The following is an 18,016-nucleotide window of genomic DNA, read 5'->3' on the forward strand; positions in this document are numbered from 1 at the left end:
CGTAAAGTGAAGCCCAAATTTGTTTGTTATTTCACCATTTCCTGCCTTTAAAAGTGAAAAACCTCCTGAAAGTGTTAAGATAGGAAAGTATATAGACTTCGTTGACATTCCACTTTTTCAATTGCATTTCCGAATTGTGGACTGGCAAGGCTCTTTAATTAATTTGAAGGATCCCACATTTTAAGCGGGTTGCAATATACGATACCGATTTATAAGTTTTGATAACTTTATCTTCAAATTGCGGCTGTGATCATTGCAGATAGTTAACTTAAAAATATAAATTCTGATCGAGTGTATCGATTTTAAAACTGAGACTAAACACAATCAATTTGCATAGTAATACAGCAGACAAAAAGCTTCTAGAAAACTATCGATTCAGAATATTACATATTTCATAGTAAGAATGAATCACATATCCGTCTTCATTTCTTATCGCCGTTGGCGCTTCCGAATCATCCCTACAGTAGTAATGTAATATGGTATTCGTCAACTGTCAACAAGAGTTTATTTTTGTTCCAAATTGTTACATTTTTGAAAGGATAGTAGTAACCCATCACGTTTCTTATCACCATGTAACGGTAGGTACATTTTGGTATCCTCCTGATCCCCCCTGCAACTCTGTTTCGAAAATGTATACAGCGCAAAAAAAGTATAAATTGAAATTTAAATGTGTTCGGGACGCCAATGGGTTCTTCATTATGTTACCAAATTAATAGTAATTCCCAGATCGAAATTGAATTTAATGTATTGTATTTTTGTTTTTTTTTCTACCTCGGCTAGCTCGATATTTACAAAAAAGTCACCCCTGCCAATTACTCGGCTCTGCCAATCGTCCATTCCAGCTTCTATTGTAACAATTTAGAGGATCTTGCAGATTTTACAGCTGTCATGGGCACTTTTTGATCACACACAATAATGTTGCGCAATATATATGATTCAATTTAATCCAGTAGTTGCACTACATTTATATTTAGAAGCTTGCAAAAGCGTACAGAAGAGAGATACTTAAAGAGATACTTAGCTCCCAGGTTCTACCTGACTTCATACTACGAGAACTCGGAAATAAAGTCAACCCTGTAACGTTTAAAAATGGCCAGACGGACGGACGGAAGGATTTTGACTTTCTCGGAGAAACCGCACTCAAATAGGAAATTTCGAGCCGCTAGGGTTAGGTCATTAACTTTTGTAAAGAGGAGTGATAAAATTTAAAAGGAAAAAGGAGCGACTTGAAAAAGTTAATCACCAACAAAAATTAAAACCTATAATTATTAGGAGTTTATCATCCAATTATTTTCTATCATCGATTAATATTATGTAATCATCGTTTATAGAACCGAACAATAGGTACTACCATCATTGAATTTAGTTATAAATTCAATGCTACCATACATGTTCCATACAGCACAGCAATTTAGATAAATTAAAAAATACGATACGGTCCTGAACCTATCTGATGTAAAACCACGCTGTATATGAGAAAGTTTGACGTTTCTTTGACAACAATCGGCATGCGTCCTGCAAACATCGCGCTCAGTTCAATAAATGATTTTATATTTTCCTAATTTAAAACAAATATGGAATTACTTCGTACAGAAGATTTCTACATTTTTGTTAAAGGTGAAAATTCGTTATGGTGGGATAGACAAACGGGAATATTTGTACCAAAATCAGGTAATTACTTTTCCTCCCCCTATCCATTTCTGGGTATACAATTTCACTAGGAAATCATGTTACTTGTAGGATGGGAGCTAACAAGTGCAGAGGATCCTGTATGTTTAGGTATATGTTACGGAATAATTGGTAAAGTCGAATACACCACAGTTTTCGATCCACGATTGCTCATTGTCAAGGAATGTACACCAGTTGGAAAGATTCACGGACAGCACATTGTGTACAAAATAAAATCTATCGGTTTTTTGCAGTTGGGTGCCGAACATGCCGATTTACAACTGAAACAGTGTTCAAAGCACAAATCATTGGCATTAAAGAAAACAAACTTAAATACCGGCTTATTTGACATTCAACGGAATACGGCATTCACAAAAACATGGGGTACATTGAAAAGTGCGGGGAACAGTATTAAAAACACAACTCAACAAGCAGCGGCGATAGCAACCGGAACTCCTAAAAGACGCGATTTTAAAGATAAGGAAAAAATTGAAAAACGTATCATTGAGGAATTTCACAAGATCTTCACCGACACAGACTCCTTTTATTTCTGTCCCACATGTGATATTACAAACTCCTTGCAACGGCTATGCAATAATGAAAAAAAGACAGGATTTAAGGAAGCTCCCATATGGAAGATGGTGGATGATCGGTTTTTTTGGAATAAGCACATGCTCAAAGACCTAATCGAGTCAAAAGTAGGTGATGGACAGTGTTTAAACGTCGAGTAATACATTATTCTTGCAGAATCCTTTAAATGATCCATGGATTTTGCCAATCATCCAAGGATACGTACAAATTGAAGATTGTCGGGTGGAAATGGGCAATGATTATCAAGGAGTAACTACTAGTCCGAAATTTGAGATTTTCACTTTGAGTATTATTTCAAGGAGGAGCAGATTTCGAGCAGGCACAAGGTGAAATTATTTCTAAAGATAACACTACACTAGATAGCCAACGTAAATACAAAAGTTATTTTGCTGTAGATAAATCTCGGCTTCTGTTACGAATTGAATCAACATGGCTATGATGGCGATGCTTTCAATTGAATTTCTTTTTTTCTCTTGTATCTCATTTTGTAAAAATCCAATATTTTGTACAAGTTTGTGACCTTCCCACTCCTTCATGTCACGCTCAAATTGTCAGATTATTGAAATGCACACTTTTTAATACGTAGTCAACCCACATTACTTTAATTTGACACATTCAAGTTAATTCCAAAATCCTCTACTAAAGGTTCATATAAAAGATGTTATGTTGTTGAGATCGGCGGCCATGTTGCAGCGAGTATACCGTGCGTTTATCTTAAACAGGAACATACGATTTTCCAGACAATGGTATTCCCCTATGTTCCATTTAAAAATAATGCGTCAACCTTATAGTTGTGAACTGAACATATCCTATAGGTTGATGTGTTTTTTTAAAAATGGAACATAGGGAAACCCCATTGCATGCAAAATGGTATGTTCCAATGTAAGATAAACGCACTGTATATAATATTGTATTGTAGTATACGCAACACATGCCATATGTGTATTGTGTGTTGCCTACTTCTAATTGGAATGTTTGATGCAACATGGCGCACTGTAGTAAGAGGTCAAAAAGAATTTTTCTCTTTACAGTCATTTTACAATCCTTATAAGAGTTTTAGCGCGGTGAGGCTGATTTTATCTATAAATAAATACGCCCATTTTCTTCAAATCATATTCTGATGACATTTGGCATCGTTGTGGACCTTTGCTGTAAAGTCAAGGTGAGACGGACTATAGTGGCAAGAATACTCGGCTTGCAACTGGGCAACTCAGGTTGGATTCTGTACATGGAAAGTTAAAAAAAATTATGTTTTCACAAAAATGCGTATCCCCATTCAGAGGTGTTGGATATTAGGTTAACTCATTGAATAAGCACCTTAAAGAAGTATAACGCCCGTGTTAACTGATGAAATAAGAAAATCTGCCCAGGATTCTGTCGTCCCTCTGTTGTGGGGGAAAGTGAACCACAAATTTAAAGCTAGTTACCGGCTTTTATTCAATGTCAATAACAATATTATGTAAGGGACGATCAATCTGAAATGTAAGATCATAAGGAACAATAAATAAAGTAAAAAAATGTAGTTTAATCTAATAACAAACAACAAGACCTATTAATTCTAAGGACCATTATGTTTAGATAATAAACAATCAAACTTTACCTAGCTCCATATAAGGATTTGGTAATTTATAGATGTTAGAATGCGGACTTTCATTATAGGTAATTACTAATTAGGTAGGGTGGTACCATTGAAGCACTATATTCAATGGTCCAGGTTATATAACAATTTTTGACAAAAAAATTAGTTACCGGTTGAAACCGGGTTTCTCATGCAGGTGAAATGATTAGAAATTAGGAGAAATAATGAAAACGGCTGAATTTTTCCGCGGATAAAATCCCAGGGAGTTGAAAGGGGTGGAAAGTGGTGTTTTGCAATTTGTGGCAAAACTACTAATTTTAGGCTAAAATGTTCAAATATAAAAGTTATAGAGAATAAAAAAATCAACGACTTTTGTATCTGCACTATTTTCACATAACCTCCAATTAACAAAGAAAAATATGACAACACTGTTCAACTCTGATAAACAAGGAAAACAAAGGGCCCCTAAATATAACTGGTTTCCCTGTTTAAAATAGTCATTATTTACCGCCCGAGGTCAAATATCCTTCAATATTTGTGGTAATTAATCACTTTGCAGTGTGTGCAACACACCTTACACCAATTTCAGGTTTTGCTATGTAGTTATACCAAAGAGGGTACTCTTTGGTTATACTTCTTTAAGGTGCTTATTCAATGGTTAACTGTAGATTTAAGATTGTCTTCTTGAATTTGTTTGAAAAGTAAAGTTGTACAATAAGCTAAGGAGTTTTCCTAACCGTCTGCTATTTACAAATATGTGAGCAGGACCTTTGGGAGAGGTGTGGGGGGCGCAGCCACCGACACCGAACTTATCGTCTTATGCGGGAGCGGGATATCTTGGCGAGGTGAGGCGGCGCAGCTGCCGACACCGAGCTTATGTCCTACCCGGGAGCAATTGTGGGTACCCTCCTTCGACACTCCGTTCTTGAGAAAGGCTTTGCTATTGCTCTGTAATTATTTGGATCAGTTTTGGTTTTTATTGTACCTGCAAAATAATAGCACTGCTGAAAATATTTTATTAAAAAAGTAAAAAGTTTTTTGCGATAAGGCAAGTATCTTTAGCGCATTGTCCGTCCATGCATGTTTTATACAAGAAAGAAACATCCTTACATAAGACATTGTAATTAGTAATAGAAAGTAGTGAGTAATGGTACGTCTCTTTACCGATAGGGTGAATTTTTTCTAGGAGCACAAATTGTAAGCGAATGGCGTTGTCTATCTAGTGTAGTATAATCTTTGCTTTTTTAAATCAAGTTCTGATAGTTAATGAACACTTGTAGGTATAAAAGAAGAGGCGTCGATGATAACGGTGAATGCGCTAATTATGTGGAAACCGAACAGATGATAACGTATCATCACCACCAAGTGTCGTTTGTGCAAGTGCGTGGCTCCGTGCCCGTGTATTGGTCACAGCCGGGTTACAAGTACAGGCCACCTCCTAGAATTGACAAAGGTACTGTCCGGGCACCTGTCAATTGTTTAATATTGGTATTTTAGGTGAAGTAGAGACGCAAGCAGTATTTGTAAAACACTTCAATAAAGAAATGATATTATATGGGCCAATATGTATTATTAATTTAATAGAACAAACGGGTAAAGAGAAGGTGATTTGGGATGCATACTCCAATCACATTTTTCAGTTTAATAGCCCTCACATTACTTATTGCACGTTTGACTTTCACGAATACTGGTAATTAATGACTTGGGACTGCAAGTACTGAAATACTTTTGTTTGTAGTAGAGGGATGCATTTTGAAAACGTATCAATTTTAATTAACAGCATTGCCGACATTATTAGGGACATGAATTACTGTTGGAGGGACAAGCAGGGACATATTTGTTCGCAAGTCGGCATATTTCGTGTGAACTGTATCGATTGCTTGGATCGTACAAATGTGGTTCAGGTAAAAATTGGCTTTGGGCCGGGTATGATTTTAGTTTGTCGTTTTTAGACCGCTTTGGGCAAAGCAGTTATGGAAATACAATTTACAAAGTTAGGATTAATTTCTCCCGAGGGTGGTATGCCGGAAAATATTAAAAAGACATTTCAATTACTTTGGGCTAATAATGGAGACATCATAAGCAAACAGTATGCTGGAACAAACGCGTTGAAGGTTCGTAATTTTATTTACAATGGAACATGTAATGCTTATTTTTTTAACAGGGCGATTATACAAGAACCGGTGAACGAAAGTTTACCGGAATTATGAAGGATGGTGTAAATTCTGCTAATAGGTAAGTGTAATCTTCCTTTTCAAAGACCAGATTACAAGAATAAGTCGAAAAGCTTTAGTAGGAGTTCCATAGGGTTCATACTTGGATACGCTTTTCTATCATTTTGTGGGCGTCCACTTTGCTGAATCGTTCTGTTTGTCAGTTTATTAAAAATGCTACTTCTTCAAACTCTGCTCCACTATGTCAAATTTTTTTGAAAAATAAAACTAAGACTTTTCAATTTATTGTTGTAGAGGTATTTTTGATATATGTGACAGGTTCAGAATATTGTAAATACGTCTACCTACAGACAGAAGCATAATTTATGTATTCCATTTCTCGTGTAACATTTTGTCACTTTAACATTTTACCTTGGAGGTTAAATAGTGACTATTTTGAACAAAATTTTAAGTTTATTGATTTTAATCCATTTCACGTATACATGGAATTTAATTGGCTAAAGGTAAACAGATGCGGTGCCTATGACAAAATAGACACGCTCGTCAATTGAAGGAGCTTCTTCTAAGCAAAAAAATGAAAAACTATATCACTTTCGGGGTGATACAGTCGAAACTATTTGTGGTACAAATGTTGCCTCTCGTGGACTGGAAATTACGCTCGTATTTACCTCGAACGCACTCAAACCCGCGTCAGATTTGCGAAAACGTAAAACGGATTATTGGTTCTGCACAGTAATAAAAAGCAAATTTCCCACTGGATTGATATTAACTTTTTTTCGCTTATGTATTCTTTGAATTTTATCATAAGCAAAATGTTCCTTTAAGTGCAATCTAAAGCTGGGTACTGACGCTCAGTCCACCGGACTATTTTATACGGAAAGAAACGTCCAATTCCTTTTATCGGTGAGAATTGTGAAAATTGTAATGTGAGTAGTGCTCGATCGGAAGATATTGGTTGGGCGGAATAAATTTGAGCAACAATTTTGGCCTTCCGGCCACGACGATTGGGCCATGGACTGCCGGTTAAACTGCAAAGCGATCCCTCGTTACATACATCCCTTTATATGTGCTATGATCAGAGGAGTATAAACAATCTTCTGATGCAATCTGATCTTTTTATGTTATTACACTTATATTTTCCTTAAAATCTTGCCATCACCAACCACAGTTTGGTAGTTCTTAAAAGAACATATAATTTATTACAATGTTTATATATTACAAGAGGACCAAAGGTTTATGAGGGCTATAATATTCTCATAATCGTATATACTTAACTTTATTTGTGTGTGTTGTGTCAGATTTTTTTTACCAAAGAAGGTTCTTCCTAGTCTTTTATTGTGTGCGTAATTTGTTCTTATCTCTTTCTTGCACACAAAACTTTGATTGATTAAACAACTTTTGATTAACACCTGAAATAAACCCTGGGCCTCGCCCTGGGCACAAATAGAAAAATATCACATGAAAACTATCCGGGTCCAGAGTTGGACTGGGTCAAGCATAGAGTGACCCAGTGACCCGGTGACCCAGTTAGTTTACTGACCCAGTGACCCAGTTGACCCGGTGACCCAGCTTGACCCGGTGACCCAGTGACCCAGCTTGACCCGGTGACCCAGTTTGACCCGGTGACCCAGTTTGACCCGGTGACCCAGCTTGACCCGGTGACCCAGCTTGACCCAGTGACCCATCTTGACCCAGCTTTACTCAGTGACCGTCTTGACCCGGTGGCCCAGTAATTAAATTATTGTTAGGTATCATCCAAAACAATTTCAAGTAACTTTTAATTTAAAAAAAAACTTCCTCAATAATATTCGGCAACAAGCATGTAGCCCAATTTCATTCAAGAGAACAAAATCAAATGCATTTGTTTATAGTTTATAGTCAAGTAGTCAATGAAAGTATTTAGAGAAAAGATTTATTTGGATTAAGCTAACTAGTAGAAAAAAATTAAATGTGAATGAACACCTGTAAGCAAACTGGTAAGCCCTGAAGCAAAAAAATAACATTATTCTAATACAATTCGGGACATGGAAAGTTTTTTACGGCAGTATTAAAGCAAACATCACAGAAATGGCAGTTGTCAAGCAATCGAGTATTATTTTCAACAAACCAGCATTTCATTTATTTCATAATCTGTACACTTGAACCGAGGGCACTGACTTAACTGCGTTATTCGATCAAACTAGGTGACTGGGTCGAATTGGGTAGCTGGGTCAAACTGGGTCACTGGGTCAAGTTGGGTCACTGGGTCAAACTGGGTCACGGGGTCTAACTGAAAAGAGTATGACGTGACCCAGCGACCCAGTGACCCAGTTTAATTTAGTGACCCAGTTGACCCAGTGACCTAGTCCAACTCTGTCCGGGTCGCACAAAGGATTCAAATAAACACACTATTAATTGATCGATAACGACAAAAATGTATTCCAAAAAATTCCTGCAAGAAAAATAGTTTACAAAGCTTGTTAGACGCAGGCGGTCGATAATTAAAATTTTTCAAAGTACTTTGTTTTTTTTTAAAGAAACCAATTAATCTGATCGTGAAAGGTGTGCGATAGCGGCATAGCTAACCGGGGGCGGAGGAGAAATAACACTGAGGTACAAATTCAAGTAAAATTAACCAACTATGTGCTTATTTGTAAATAATCCCCCAGATGAAATGCGACATATGAGAGTATAATAATCTCGTTGTTTGAAATAAGATGTACCCACTTGACCAGTGCAAAACGAAAATTGCTTGGTATGCATTTCACAAGGAATTAATATTTTTATGCTTCTGCCTGGCCAGTTAACCATGTTGCAATTCTCACTATCCTATCTCGTAGATACTACAAACAACACTTTAAGGACTCCATACGGCAGTGTTGTCTAGATATAATGTTAGGTTGTGAAGTCGCTCAAGCTGAACTTGACGACTTTTGGTTATATGTACGTGTTATTCGTAACATAGCAAGAGAATATATGCCTGACGCCCCTCCAACCTACATACCACATGTAGCTCTTGGACCCGAATTTGAACTTGGGAATGCTTTGTATTACATGTCTAGGTTAGTTTCTTTGCTTTCCTGAACTGCTAACAGCTGTACATTGTATAAAAGCCTTAATAAATGCGTTCTGTTGGTTATTTATAGTACGTGGGTCTGGCGAATTCACAACCAACATTTTCTTTTAGATACTACCTAAGTCGTTTCAAGGATTCAACTCGCCAGGGTACTGTTGATTTAATGTTAGGTAAGACTTGCAGAAGAAAACCGCATCTACAATTAATTTATGACTGCAGGAAACTGCGTATCCGAAGACATATTTTCAGACAACAAGGCTCAGCAAGAAGAGGAAGACAGCGCAGCGACCGCTGAACATGTTAAGCTTCTGATTGAAGATTGCAAAAAAATGTTGATCAACAATCCCGAGTTTGTAGTAGGTGCTTGGGGTCTTATTAATGCCGATCCTTATACAGGTGATCCAAATGAAAGCGACATGGATTCAATTTTAATCTTAACCAGGGAGTCTTACTTCGTTGCGGATTACGACGACGAACTCGATAAAATTACCAAATACCAAAGAGTGTTGCTGTCAGATATTACTTTACTCGAATGTGGCATACCAGATACTGTGTCACTGTTTAAGACATCAAGGCCGCACCACTGCATTAGGGTTAATTATAAAGTCAACGAACTTGATGGGTATTACCACATGTTTCGTTCGACTAACCTGCGCTTTTTCAACAACATGGCGATCGCTATCAAGAGTGAGGAGGAGGGCATAGGTAAGTTAGGGGAATGTTTTTATTGGACACTGTGTAAGACATATCTTACTAGAATCTCTCAAGTCGATATGCGAAGCGTTTCAGATTAGTGTAGATATAGCGGGCTTACAACCAATACCTTTCAAACAGGGGCACAAGCTCGATAAAAGAAAATCGAGGGTTGTTAATATTGGAAACGCTAGCAGTAATATTTACTTGGACGTAGTTGGTCTGCCTAATCTAACCAGAAATGTATCGGAGTCACAGCTGATTGCGCTAAAGAGTGCAGGTTGGTTAAAGGTGTTATGGGAAAAAGTGTTGGTTAATGATAGGCAATAAGTCTATCTTGAATTCAGAGTACAACAAAGTAAAAATTGTAGGTTTTGGATATGGGGAGGAGGGTGCACAAAGAGCTTACGTGCACCTAACCCTCAGGAAATGCGTGTCCATGTTTAGTTAGTGAGTATTCCTATGAGCAAACGCATGTTCTTTGCGGCATTCCTGTGCTGTATCTCATTATGCTGCCATATGGTTCATCAGCTACTTCTATTCTGTGCCCTACGCCACGTGTCTTGTTTTTTCTTGTTGATTAGGTGTCATTATTATATAAACTGTTCATAGAAGCCCAAGGTAACTAACTGTTATTGCCTGCCTATAGGTCGGCCCAATTTAGAGCATATGCTCAAGGTTGACTGCTGAAGTTTCTTGTTCGATTGGGAAGCAATCAGGCCATGGGGTCTAGAGGGGTTGAGTTGAGCTCTGAACCTGTGCATGCCTGCTGGTTTGCGCAACAGGACCAACTGTGATACCTTCCGATGTGGTCCCTTGAATGGAACCTGGTCCCCTAATCTGTTATTGCAGTCCCCTCTTCTGGAAGGGCCTTGGGGAGCTCTTGGGTATCGTTAGTACCCTTCACTTTTCAATTGTTTTTCTGATAGATGGTACTTATGAATTTTACGTTGAAGGGCAGGATTGTCGCTTCTATATACAGTTGTCTTTGTGCATCAGGTATGACTGAGCTTACCAGGTAACTTAGTGTGGTATCGATGAATATAACAATAACAAAGGTGTAGGACTCGTTTCCTATAGTACGAAAGTTCTGTATCGAAGATGACTTGTTAGATGACAAGGTTTTTGAGCGTTGTGCGTATCGTAGAGCTCCAGCGTTGCGTGTTGTATGTGGATGAGACTGGTACTATTGACCCCTAACAGGCATCTAATGCGTGGACATGTTTGAAGCGTGAGTGTCAAAATTAAGGTAAGTGGTAGTCGATTGCATATCCTTGATCAGCAGTTTTTCCCATAACAAAGTTTACAATTGTGTATAAGTGTATTCCGTATTTTAGGTTCCAAGGCTCTTTCTAACGTAACTCAGCAATTTTCCAAACTAAATAAATTAAGTTCTCCATTTATACCAAAGAAAAAACGCACAGCCAAATTTTTGGTTGGCAAAGGCGTTAATGGCGAATCTTCAACTGATTCTGAAGAGGAGTATGAGAATTCAATCTTTCAGCCAAATACATCTGTCGAATCCGCCTCTCTGCAATACTCAACGGACAATAGTGTAAATAGTATAGGTAACAATTCATTTATTGAACAAGGAATTGAACTGACAGAAGATTCAACGTTATTTGATAATAAAGTTGATGCGTTCTTACCTAGTGTGGGTATAGTGATGGGTTCTGCGGATACGTCGGAAACAGTTCTTCTTGATCCTCAGTCACATATCGGAGAGCAATCTAATGTTGATAACGTTCGATTGTCTAGTATTGTCGATTCGGTTTCAATAAAAAATTCCGCGCCCGAAATACAAGTAAACGAAGACGACTCGAAACAGAACCAGCAAACGAAACTTCGTCTCAACCGCAAACTGAGCCGGTCCTCTAGCGACATCGATAAATCTGGCGAAAGCAAGCTCGAGCTTGACTTGGCGCCGAATTTAATTTTTATCGCGGGCGAACGTCTCTCGGACAAGAGGTCCAATTCCGAAAAGAACATCGCGCTAAATATCGCGCAGTCGCAGAGCGAATCCGCCCTAAAAAATAAGCTTGCAAATCTCACTAGTCCCGTGGCTATCGCGACCAAAGATCTAGTTCTAAATCCGTTCTCGAAATTCGCGAAGGGCGTTCAAAATTTAGGTTCCAATCTCGATCCGCGCAAGTTCGGTACTAGCGGCGTTAGGCAGGTTTCGGAACGTGAACTTGAGGAACATAGGCAGATGCAGGAAAGGTGGCGACACTCTAATACTAGGTTAATTGCTTTATGAATTTTTAAATTATCTACTTATTTATTTTGATGTGATTTTAAAAGTTTTATCTAGGATTAGGAAACGCATATCATTGCCTTTCATATAGCTTTAACTGTTTTACTTATTTATCACGATTTTCAATTCTTTACCAAAGTTTTAGATACCTATACATAATTGTACCAAATTTACTTTTAGTATTTTGTCATAGGTAGTGGATCGCACTGTGTAGGAACGGGCAATAAGTTCCTCAGTGCCTTATTTATTATTAACACACAATTTGCAAAAAGCCATACTTTTTGATTGTACATTTTGAAACTTTTTGGTAGGTATTTGATTGCTATGATGGCTCCAACTGTACTTTTTAACTCCAACTTAGGACAGTGCTGGCATATCAGACACCTACTAGTGGTTTACCTTTGTATTGTTTTTTTCCCCCTCACTTTGCCTTCGATGGTCGAGCTGATATTTCTAAAAGGCGAATTTTTCTATGCATTTAAAGTGCTGCGATCCATAAGGGACAGGAAAATCAACCTCCCTTAGCGTGTGGCGAACGCATGACATTTTTATTGAAGGTTTTTCGTACCTGCGCATATGCTCCGCTCCAAGCTGGTGGGTGAAATCTGTAAATTTTACAATTTCTTTTTTATAGTACATGCCTTCCAAGCTATGCAAATTTTCTATGTATCTGGCTGCAGTTCTACTTGCAAGCTTAAATTTACATTTAAAAGTGGGAGTAGACTCATAGGCATAAAAAATACCGGATACTTTTTTATCCCAGTCTTAAGGCATTTGATTGGCCACATTTTGGGTGTGTCTATATCCGATAGGATATTGTCAAAGGTAGTAACCAATCACGTTTTTTAACACCAGGATTAGGATTCAATCTACATCCAATTGGTTTGCACTGATGGTGTTTCTTCTATGGTATTCGTGGCTAGTTGCTGCAAGTTGCAATACTTTGCCACCAGAACCATGATCCAAAGCAGTTAAAACAGTTTTGTTTTTAGCTTATGACTCAAAAGCATTCATCCTATGGTTAAAAACCACTTGTCTCTTTGAAGGCTGACAGAATTACTAGCAATTTTGCTCTCACAAAAAATATTTTTCAATGGATCTCGAATTATCTGTTTCTAAACTTTGTACTCCATGGACTGCAAACGGTTTTTTTAAAAGGGTCCATGGTGCCTAAGAAAAACTGGCATTAATTAATCAGAATTGATCTATGACAATGTCCCAAGCTTACTGTTGAGCTTTCAGTTTAACAAAAATTATTAATTCTATCTATAGAATGATTGGAGGGTTTGTTTTTATGACATATTATTAATTTAGTTATTTTGGTATTCTTCTTGAGGTGTGGAAATTCCGTCCGATATTTTAAGAAATGTCAAGGACAAATCGCTTTTGTGAAGGCACTTGAAGGTATTAGTCTGTTCCGAAATCTCGTAACTGCTGCGATCCTGAGCCATGACGTCGTGCCCGGACATTAATTAACTCTCGCTTAATCGTTTTAAACTTTCGATATTGTGCAATTTATAGCATTATAAGTAAATGTTTAGGTTTCATGTAATTTTAAAATACTTCGTACCTTGTAGCATTACAATTTTCTTAATACAACATTACAGTTACAAGATGAAGGTAAACGACGGTTGCTCATTTATATTATGGAATGTGAATTTATTTTTTTTAGGGTAAATGTAAGTAGTTGTGCTTCCCATTGTACTTAAGTGTTAAATCAATACTAATTATTTTAATAAATGTACAGGGTAAATCACATAGATTTGTGCTTTTTAGGAAGAAAAGGAGTGCATTTTAAAATTATTGTCAGTGATAGTGTGATGAAGACCTACAAACCACAAATCTCATGTTATTTTTTGCACACGTTAGTTACATGCAATGTGTATTTGGTAATCAGTATTGGAAAGAAGTTAGTGCTACTAGCTGTAGCAGTAACATAGACGAGGTGGTTGTTTAATAGATGAATAAAGCAAATGTTTTCTTGCACATGATTACTGTTTCAACAGAGTAGCTTCACAGATTTGATGGTATGCTGATTATTGCTGAACCATGACAGGTTGTAACTATAGCTAATCTACCCAATGTAATTGATAGAAAATGCTAGTACTTCCACTTTTCGTACACATAAGCATCATCACTTTATAGGGAATTGTAAAGATTCTAAAAATTCCTTATTGTTAACGTAATGTATTTTTTTTTCAAAAAATGACAACTAAAGCTTTAAAAACCATAAATAGGCTTCTAGACGACATGTGATACACGCATTACTGTTATCCTAGAAATTTTAATTAATAGGTACCAATTGTATTGTGATCTTATTTCGTGTATGCTCTTTATAGTATTTATTGTTTGTTTTTGTATTGTTATGCATTTAAACTGCAGTTTTTTATATTGATTGTAAACTATGTATAGTAATACATAAGAACACAAGTTAAAAAATGCAACAATTGTCAATTATAAAAACTACATTCCTAAAAGTAAGTAAGGTAGATGTAGGAGTTTAACTAGAAATCTGTTGATAGGTCAGAAAACTTATTGGTTGTGATTTAAATGATGTTGGTTGTATTTGTTTTTATTGTGTAGGCTATCATTTAGTGTAGAGTCGTCTGCGCTTGCACTTCCAAAGTTAGTTACCGTAAAGTAAGTAATTGTAAAATGTTAGAAACGCCCATCAGTATAATTTTATTAGTGTTATTTATACTCCAATAATATACAACAACGAATATAGCTTTTATTTATTACTACGGCATTAGAGAAATAAAGTGAGATAATAAACAAGTGCTTTTCCCTTCTTTCCTCTACTGTATCAAATTTTAAACCGCCAAAAACCTGATTTTTAAACAAAATTCAACCCATAATATTTACAAACCAATTACGTAAATGGCGTCAATCCCCTCATGGTAGAGTTCTAAAACAACCATTTGCCCAATAACGGGCAGTTATTTCTGACTTGAAAGTTTCTCTAATAGGTTTTTGATATTACACAACATTTTAGAGAATTTTTTGTAGAAGGTAGCCCTGGAATGCTTATAAACTTTGTTAATAATAGCATAGTGTAAGAATAGAATAGTGGATTAAAGGAAACTTCTGTCTTTTAGATGGGGTGCCAAGGACATTTTTGGGACCATTGATTTCTGACCTACACTGTGGTTGTGTTTAGAGCTCTGGTAGTCATTCCAAGTGTTTAAAGTTTTGGATGATGTGTAGTGTACTTACCTCCAGGTTCCCCGCTAAATTCTCAATACATGTAACGCGGACATAAAATCACCCCCGGCACCGTTTAAAGAAAACTTCTGTCTTTTAGATGGGGTGCCAAGGACATTTTTGGAACCATTGATTTCTGACCTACACTGTGGTTGTGTTTAGAGCTCTGGTAGTCATTCCAAGTGTTTAAAGTTTTGGATGATGTGTAGTGTACTTACCTCCAGGTTCCCCGCTAAATTCTCAATACATGTAACGCGGACATAAAATCACCCCCGGCACCGTTTAAAGAAAACTTCTGTCTTTTAGATGGGGTGCCAAGGACATTTTTGGAACCATTGATTTCTGACCTACACTGTGGTTGTGTTTAGAGCTCTGGTAGTCATTCCAAGTGTTTAAAGTTTTGGATGATGTGTAGTGTACTTACCTCCAGGTTCCCCGCTAAATTCTCAATACAAGAACACGGAAATAAAATCACCCCCGGCACTATTCCTCCCGAAACTAAACAGATCTCGCTTAAATTTGAAATCGAAAAGTGGCACGTGATCAGGGCCCTGTTAAGTTAGTTGTAAACAACGCTATGACCTGAAGTACAGTAGCGAAGGAACGTAAAATAGAACGCTGAAATTGTGTAAAGTTTGTTTAATATGACCGTTATTAATAACATTGTGAAAGCTCGAAAATGTAGTCCAAATAAATTACATTGAACATTGAAATAATGGTAGTTCACCGAGTAAAAACAGAAATAGGCTTACCTTAGGTAGGTACTAAGAAAAATCCAGCCGCCAAATTAATAGTAAATTATAATTATGTAGCAAAATTAATTGTTTGTAATGATGTGAATGCATAAGATAAAATTTTAACGACAATATGTACAAAATATGTACCTACCATGTAGGCTTCGAAAGGTGACATATTTGCACCGACTTACCTATTACAAAAAGCTTGACACACAACAAATATTCAGTATAATTACATGTGAAGTAGTACAGAAAAGGAAGGTTTTGCCCTGGCAATGGATCAAAATCTATATCATGCCAAAGGACGCTTTTATCCTGGGGGTGTTTGTTACCCAATTTCGGGTGTGGAAATTTTTTATTGTAATTTTAACACAGGAATAGATAGAAAAATTAATTCTAAACAAAAAGTGTTCTATATACATTTTTTTGGAAAGTTGATACTTCTCCAGTTATTCGCGACCGAAGGTACCTACGAGTTTTTCATAGAAAAGAATCAATGTTTTTAATTGGTTATTCGCGAAAAACTCGAAAAGTACCTATCCATTTTATTAAAAAAACTGGAAAACAAAGTTGTACCTATAGCTTTTAAAAAAACAAAGAAAATGGTTTTATTATAATTGCTGTAATATGACCATAACGAACTGAGTTGAGGCTTGTTAAAGGTTACTCTTGTTCTTCAAACGCTAACTTAGAGAGTTTCACAGTCAAATAATGGCAAAACTATGCATTTTTCCGAGAAAAACATACAATATACAGGGTGTTACACGACCGTTCGAAAAAAAAAAAAATCGGGTTGTAGAGGGCATCAAAACAAGCACTTTTTCCAAATAAACCGAGGGTCCAACGTGTTTCGTTTGGGAGCCACCCCCCAAAGAGTGTTGAAATCTGCATTTCTTCTTTAATTTTTTTCTCAGCAACCATAAGAGTTACAAAGTCGGGTGGCATGTCTTTGAATAGGTTTTTGGGTATGCTCTTTCCGATTTTGCAATTTTTTTTTCAAAATTCCTACCCCTAAAGGGCGCACCCCTAAACTAGGGTGCAAAAAAAAATTCTGATTTCGACGAAATTTGGTATCTGGGGTTTTTTTAACATGAAAATCACGAATCTGAAATTAGTTTTTGAAAATTCGAAAAAAAAAGTTCCACTGCAATTCTTGGCGGGACAACGAAAATAGAGATAATTCCACGAAATTTGTTGTGTACATACTAAACGAGTTAAGGAACAAAACTGTCGAACAGTTTTTTTAAAATAACTTTTCAAACAAAAGTTATACTCATTTGAATGTTGGTCCTTCGGGTCGCGAAGTGTCCCAAGCCTACTAGTAAGCCATAATTTCGCATGTGTTGGTTGACAATGTCGCAAAAACAAAAGATTAACGGTTTGAGTCGATATTTTGTTATTTGGAATTAATTCGGTCATTAAATGATTAAAAAATTCGATGTATCGATTAAAACACCTACCAAGGTATCTTAAAGCGCTGATCGATTATTTATTATCTCTGTGTTATATGTTAAAACAAAAGGAAACGACATGTTTGTTTAACATAACTTTATTAACTGAACGCATGTACTTGCGTCTCCGTCCGACTCTCTCTGCCTTGTTGCCGGTTCTCCCCTTGTCACTTACTTAATCTATCACATCTCCCTTATCATAATAATTACATAACAATTACAGATTACATAAATAAAATATTACAAACAATTGTTTACAGTCATTTACAAACATAATTGCGTAAGTACATCGGTGGTCTTACTTGTCTAATTGGTCTTATTGTGCTCTGCTCATTTACCTCATCCCTACTTTCTGCAATTAATTGTTCACCTTCTCCTATCTCTATCAACTTCGATGTGTTAGACCAGAACTTTGGTTTATCAGAAAATGTAATTGGTATAATCTGTTGCTGAGTTCTCAAATTATTACTAGAATGTAATGGTTTGAGGAACCATGTATTTCGAAGTTTAATTCGACCATTTTGGTCTTTAATTTTAAACGATCTAGGATTGTCACCTAAGTTCACAATTTCTCCACGACACCACGTCTTACTTTTATCATTCTCTTTAT

At 36.6% G+C, this 18,016-nt stretch overlaps 1 protein-coding gene across 2 annotated transcripts; it reads left to right on the forward strand.

The window, feature by feature from the left end:
- The first annotated feature begins 1,482 nt into the window (after positions 1–1,482).
- LOC116175841 (phosphatidylinositide phosphatase SAC2) lies at positions 1,483–14,792 on the forward strand. Of its 2 annotated transcripts, XM_031494169.1 has the most exons (13): positions 1,483–1,671; positions 1,741–2,366; positions 2,416–2,585; positions 5,119–5,291; positions 5,336–5,528; positions 5,577–5,742; positions 5,791–5,952; positions 6,003–6,073; positions 8,832–9,053; positions 9,179–9,237; positions 9,287–9,772; positions 9,825–10,040; positions 11,098–14,792. In XM_031494169.1, exons 1-13 carry the CDS (start codon positions 1,575–1,577, stop codon positions 12,015–12,017), a joined length of 3,561 nt encoding a protein of 1,186 aa, XP_031350029.1. In that variant the 5' UTR covers positions 1,483–1,574; the 3' UTR covers positions 12,018–14,792. The 2 variants fall into 2 exon arrangements, with proteins under 2 accessions (XP_031350029.1, XP_031350030.1); XM_031494170.1 differs by lacking the exon at positions 8,832–9,053 and having other exon boundaries at positions 1,484–1,671.
- Positions 14,793–18,016: the final 3,224 nt, after the last annotated feature.

This window comes from Photinus pyralis, unplaced genomic scaffold, assembly GCF_008802855.1.
Source record: "Photinus pyralis isolate 1611_PpyrPB1 unplaced genomic scaffold, Ppyr1.3 Ppyr1.4_LG7, whole genome shotgun sequence".
Taxonomy (NCBI): domain Eukaryota; kingdom Metazoa; phylum Arthropoda; class Insecta; order Coleoptera; family Lampyridae; genus Photinus; species Photinus pyralis.